Here is a 6,000-nt window from a genome sequence, read left to right on the forward strand (position 1 = left end):
GTTTACACCTAAATCTTAGTTTACACCTCTGGCAATATCTAGGAGGAGACTTTCCTCCTAAAATGGATATTGCTTTTTACGTTTTTTTTTCTGTTAGGTTTACAGGATCATTGTGCAGAAGCTAGTTTTTTATGCAGCATAAGTGAAGTGATGTTAATAAAAAAACTAAGGCCTAGAGATGAACAGGCACTGTGATTTTATGTTGATATTGCATATAGCTTTAATATAACTAGTTTATGAACTAGCAAATTGTGAACAAAATTTGCAATAATAATAAAGGAATATAGAATTATTCTATCCTGGGAGGAAACTCTCCTTTTCTAGTGGACACATGAAGCTGTCTTATAGTGATCAGACCATTGGTCCATCAAGGTCAGTATTGTCTATTCAGACTGGTAGCAGCTCTTCATGGTTATAGGTAGAGGTCTTTCACATCATCTATTACCAGATGTTTTAACCAGAGATGCCAGGGATTGAACATCTGGGACCTTTGGCATGTCAGGCAGATTCTTTACCACTGAGATAACCCAGCTACCTAGGGAGGTAACAAAACAATTTATAAAATAAAGTTAAAACTGCTAGACATGATCTCCTCCATTTCAACTTGAGCTCCATTTCCTGCCCATTTTCCAGAAATGTAAGCAGTGTGGTAATTTCATAAAATACATCTAAACTAACTGAAAGCATCTGAACTAGTTACTGAGCCACTTTTTAAAGTTAGTGTCTGAGCTGGGACTGTACCAGAGAGTTAAATTAAATATTGCTGAACTGGAACTGAAACCAATTTTTTAAGTGGTTCGACTCCTTGGTGAGCAAGAGCTTGGAGTTGTGGAAGCTGGGATTGGTTGTCAGCGAGTGTACCAGTGAAGGCTCACAGATGCAGTGTCTGGGGTCTTTGAGTTCAAATAGGTATACATTGGGACAATTACAGAAAAAAAATTCTTCTGCTGGGGGTCTAGCTGTCTCACCAACATTCCCTTTGCTAACAACTTCGCAGCTGAGCCTGCACGTCAGCAGCCCAGCAAACGCCGGAAAAGGAAGATGTCAGGGGGCAGCACCATGAGTTCTGGTGGCGGCAACACAAATAACAGCAACAGCAAGAAGAAGAGCCCAGCTAGTACCTTCGCCCTCTCCAGTCAGGTACCTGTAAGCATCCCCTTTTTTATTCTCTCTTCATCTTTGCCTGAGAAAACCTTCTGCATGGGGCCCTGTTCCCTGCAGCTGGAGGACCCTAAGAAATACTTCCTATATAGCATAAGCCAGAGGCTAGAGAGCATGGTTTAGGCCAGCAGCCATTTTCCAGACGCATTGGTGGCTGCATCTATTTTCTGTTGGTGCTGCTTGGTTCTGGAGCCACAGCCTCAGTGACTGGGAAGATAGTTCTCTAGCTTCTGTGTTCTAGATGTACAGGAGTCTGCTTCACCCCTATGCCACCTATATTTAGCCCTATTTTCAGGCATTACTGGGTGATCCCTGAGGTGACAGTAAGTTCTGAAGCATTAGACTTGCCCTTCCTTGAGTTGAAATTGGTAGAAGGCCATGTCTATCTAATTTCTAGTGTAGCCTTGGACATGACAAGTAGCTGTAGGAAGTCAAATCCAGAGTGAAGACAGACTGAACAGCTGTGTTGCAAATAAGGAATAAGGCAAGTTGGGTAGCAAGTGGAACGTAGAAGAGGATACAGTAAGTGAAATGGGGAAGGAGAGCCTTCCACCTTCCAAACCTTGTTTGTGGGTGCAGGCTCCTTTGAGAGTTGTGCTGTGGGTCAAGGCAGTCTCCACCTCGATTATGTTTCGGGAACTTCTTCCCTCCTCAGGATGTGATGGTGGTGGGTGAGCCAACCTTGATGGGCGGGGAATTCGGCGACGAGGATGAGCGCCTTATCACACGGCTGGAGAACACACAGTTCGACGCTGCCAATGGTATTGATGATGAGGACAGCTTCAACAACTCTCCCGCGCTGGGCGCCAACAGCCCCTGGAACAGCAAGCCTCCCTCCAGTCAGGAGAGCAAGTCTGAAAATCCTACGTCGCAAGCATCACAGTAAAGCCCCCACCCACTGCCCAGCCTGGCCTTGACATGACTTGGCTGGTGCCCCCACGGACTGAGTCAAAACCGTTCTACCTGGACATTTGTGAAGAAGAGTGGCTAGCTGGCTGGCAAGGTAGCAGGGCTGATGGGCACTGCAGTCTGCCCACCTACCTGCTTCCAGTCGGCCTGACCACCACTCCCCGCTGTCTGCACTCTTTGCTGAGCTCCTTATGGCAGACTTGGGGCACTGAGACCTAATGGAGCTTTGATCTCATTTATGCTCCAGCAGAATTTTAATCCCTTCTCTTCCCCCTCCCCTCCCCACACGTATCCAGAGCCTTGGACACCACAAGCTACACTCAAGTGAGATGGTGTTCCATATTCATGACATATGCAGCTCGTCTGCACCTGATTATCTTGCCTGATTTGGCAAGAGATGGGCCAAGTGCTTAAACTGATTTGATAGAATGTCCACCAGAGCACATATTCCATATTCAACCTCAAGGGGGCTCTCTGCCAGCAGCGTGTAGACAACTCTATGACTCGCAAAGGGGGGCAGCTAAGATTTTGTGGGATAGGTCTTTAAGCACTCCCTGCTGGCAGCTGTAGGTATGGCAGGGCAAATATTCTTGTTCTGCCTGAAGAACCCAGAAAAACAATGTGGGAGCAGATGGAGTTGGGAGTTTAAGACCTTGTGACATGTGGTTAGTAAACTACCCTGCACTGACATGGGATGGGCATATGTCCCTTCCAGTCTGATCTTTGAGTATAGGACCAGCCTGCTGCCCAGTCTGCTCCTACAGAAAACTTCAATCTTGACCTCCCCACACACACACACTTGTTTTTTTTTTTAAAAAAAAGTTATTAAAATTGTAAGTTAAAAAAAAATCTGCCCTCCCTCCCTGTTTCCCCCAATCCTGATTTTTGTACAGGCTTGCCTACCGATCTGGGAGTCTTGGTTTTTATATACAGTTCTGAGAGCTTCAAACCAAGGAGAGACTTTGCAGACTTCCTTTATAACCCTTTGAGGACAGCATGGCTGCCCCACTTGCCCCCTCTGTGTAACTCGTGTGTGCTGCTGTCCCTGCTCCCACCTTCTCTACCACCCCTCCCTTTCGGGTTTGTGTACCTTGTGCTTGTATATTTCCGCGCTGTAGGCCGTGTGTATGATACTGTTTTTCACTGTGTTCTCACTAATGCAGCCACCCCCTTCAGTGGTTGGGGGAGTTTGTTTGGATGGGCATCCTTCATGGGAGGCAGGAGAGTTCAGAAGATACTGTCACCAGTTTCACAGCAGTGGGACAAATTGAGGACCAGGGCCAACAACAGAGTCCCTTAGGAAGTTTAGCGTGGGAATGGAATGTGTTTCTTAACAGGGGAGTGCTCATTTCCTCCATTATAGAATGATGCTGGCTTCTGCCCTGTTCTAGGAAACCAGTTTGCATCTGGATTGATGAGGAGTGGCAGGGCCTGGTCCCCATGCCAGTGCTCTCCAGTGTTTGAATTTCATTTATGCTCTTTCACCTGCATTTCCTGCTCCCAGTTTTGTTCTGTGTGTCCTGAAGAGAGGATTCCCTTGTGTCACAGAGGCCACAAAAAAAGTCATATCTGGGGCACTTTTCCCATTTTGACAATGACATACAGAATAGTGTGAGGTATTTTGGTCACCTCATGACACAGGCTGGTTGTGAGTTTGGTGGCGTTTAGGGGACACAGTCTGGACTGTCATGACAGGCACCCCTTTGCCTTATTGAGGCTGTTTCTCCGAGCTGATCCCTTGCTGCAAGGGAGTTCTCCTTAGCAGAATTACTGCCATCCTTTTGCCCTAGAGCTGCTGTTGGCTCATTACTTCAGAGTGGTCTGTTCATCACTGGGGCATACTTTCCCTCTGAATCATGCCCTGGAATCCCAAAAATTCTTCTCTCCCCTGGAAGAGCCCAGGTGGGTCAACATGAAATACGTTCATGGGGGGCTGGACTCTTTTATGTTACTGGGCCTGGATGCTCCATCCCAGGGAGCGGGCAGTACATAGTTCTATAATTTACAGGATGTTTTCTGTATCCTTTTTGTACTTAAAGATAAAGAGTGTCACGTCCCCCATTGCTGTGGCTCGGCATGAATTGGTGGCGTGTACTCCATCCCTTCTCCCTGCCTTTGCTCTTCCCGCCTACCCCCCACCCCCCACCCTGGGGCACTGTAAAGCCTTTTTTTTTTTTTGCATAGTTTGTGCCATTTATGGTCATGTATGGTACCAATAAAACAACTTTTCGGTTTGGTGCTCTCCTGCCAGAGTTATTTTTCAGTTGGGTCCTGAGGTGCTCTTCTTTCAGTGCAGCAACTGTTTCTCCAACACAGGGACTTTCCTGTCAGTAGAGGAAGGGAGGGAGATTTTTGCCAATCCTGTTTGTCTCCCAGTTTTCTCTCTATACTGTTTCTTTGGGTCCCCTGACCCACAGGAATCCAGTTTCAGGTGACACAGATGAGCTACAGTGAGAGAGGGGAGGCGGGAAAGTCTCCTTCCTCTAGCATGACTACTTGTGCTACTTAGGATCCAAGCCATTATGTCTTTGAGGGCTAATTGTTGCTCTCTCATACTAGCATCTTTCAATCTTCACCTCTTCCTTCCCCTCGCCCTTTCAGTTTCTGTAGAACTGGAATTTGCTGGTACAATGTATTCTGGACTCTACATATGAAGCAACATGGAAATAATGATCATATGTAAAAATCACAGAGAAGGTACAGTGCATAGAAGACTACTATTCTTGTGTGTGCATATGCCAAAAGAGATGGTTTTGGGAAACCAAGTTGCGTTCTTCTGCCAAAAGGGAAACAAAGACACAGCAGAAGTTTATTTCTATTGCCCTGTGCAGTCCCAAATACAATACCCATGGCCAGAGCTGTCTTTGCCTCACTAGTCAACCCCCACGAGGAGGGGGAGTCAACCCTCCCCCTCCTCGTGGACCACTTCCATTTTCCTGTATGTGTTTTGAACATGGTCAGACACAAGTTTGAGACGCGTGTGTGTGAAAACCTTTGCAAGCCTCTCTACATTTCACTGATTTACACTTCACTGATTTGCACAAACCAGACCAATTACCATTTTTTGGGACTTACCCAAAATCAGTGGGCATCCCAGGCACAAACTTCATTTTGGCAGGGCTGGCCCAGTACAGCAGTCCAACCCAGCCTTCTGTTGCTTTAATCTTTGACAGCCATCCAAAGAAATCCCCAGCTGTTTTGCCATCGGGGTCATTCTTTGTCCTTCAGTCAGAGGACAGACTGTTGGGGGAGAAAAATGTGCTTTTATTTTGGCATTAACCAATTTCCTGGCCTCTTGCAACCTTTGCTCTTGACCTAGTGCCAGGAAACACCAACCTAGAACTGGGAAGAGTCTGACTGCACCAGCAGGTCTGCCCTGTAGCAGGTGAGGCCAAGGTGCGTGCGCGTGCGCATGCATGCGTGTGTTTTAAGCAGAGGGAGAGAGGAAGAAGCAATGATTGGCTTGCCAAATGCCTTAGCCCACTGACATAGGCAAGTCTGACAGCAGCGGAGCAGGAGAAATTCTGGATTTCTTGCTTGTGGTAGCAAGCTCAGTTCCTCCTTGCTGGGAGCAGCCAAAAAGTTGCTGAGGCACTCTTACCTTGTTTAGCTGCGATGACTTACTAGAAGCTCACAGGGATGAGAGTCAAGTGTGTGTGTGGGGGGGAGGGGTTTAAGACCACTTGAGCCTTTTTTCTTTTGTATGTGTGTGTTGGGCGGGGATGTCTTGGGCCAAAAGTCGGAGCTCTTTGTTTTCAGATTTCCCTTCTCAATCTACAGGAAGTCCCATATACACTGCAGATTTAAAAGTATTCAGCTTCATATCTTCAGCTACTGACTTTACCTGCTTTGTGATCTGTTGTTTTTAATGAACCAGAATGCAGAAAGAAGATGCTGGATGTGGTAGAGTGATTGGAATGGTGGAGATAC

The 6,000-nt window shown here is 46.8% G+C and overlaps 1 protein-coding gene across 3 annotated transcripts in view; it reads left to right on the forward strand.

Annotated features, from left to right (window-relative positions):
* Window positions 1-4,305, forward strand: part of LDB1 (LIM domain binding 1) — a 73,664-nt gene extending 69,359 nt beyond the window's left edge. For 2 of the 3 annotated variants that reach the window (XM_054982417.1, XM_054982419.1), the window contains exons 10-11: window positions 998-1,146; window positions 1,817-4,305. In XM_054982417.1, coding sequence (XP_054838392.1) covers window positions 998-1,146; window positions 1,817-2,047 — 380 coding nt within the window. In that variant the 3' untranslated portion in view covers window positions 2,048-4,305. The remainder of the gene's footprint in view (window positions 1-997; window positions 1,147-1,816) is intronic. The other variant, XM_054982418.1, reaches the window with a different exon arrangement.
* The last annotated feature ends 1,695 nt before the right edge of the window (window positions 4,306-6,000 follow it).

The sequence above is a fragment of the Eublepharis macularius genome, chromosome 6 (genome assembly GCF_028583425.1).
Source record: "Eublepharis macularius isolate TG4126 chromosome 6, MPM_Emac_v1.0, whole genome shotgun sequence".
Taxonomy (NCBI): domain Eukaryota; kingdom Metazoa; phylum Chordata; class Lepidosauria; order Squamata; family Eublepharidae; genus Eublepharis; species Eublepharis macularius.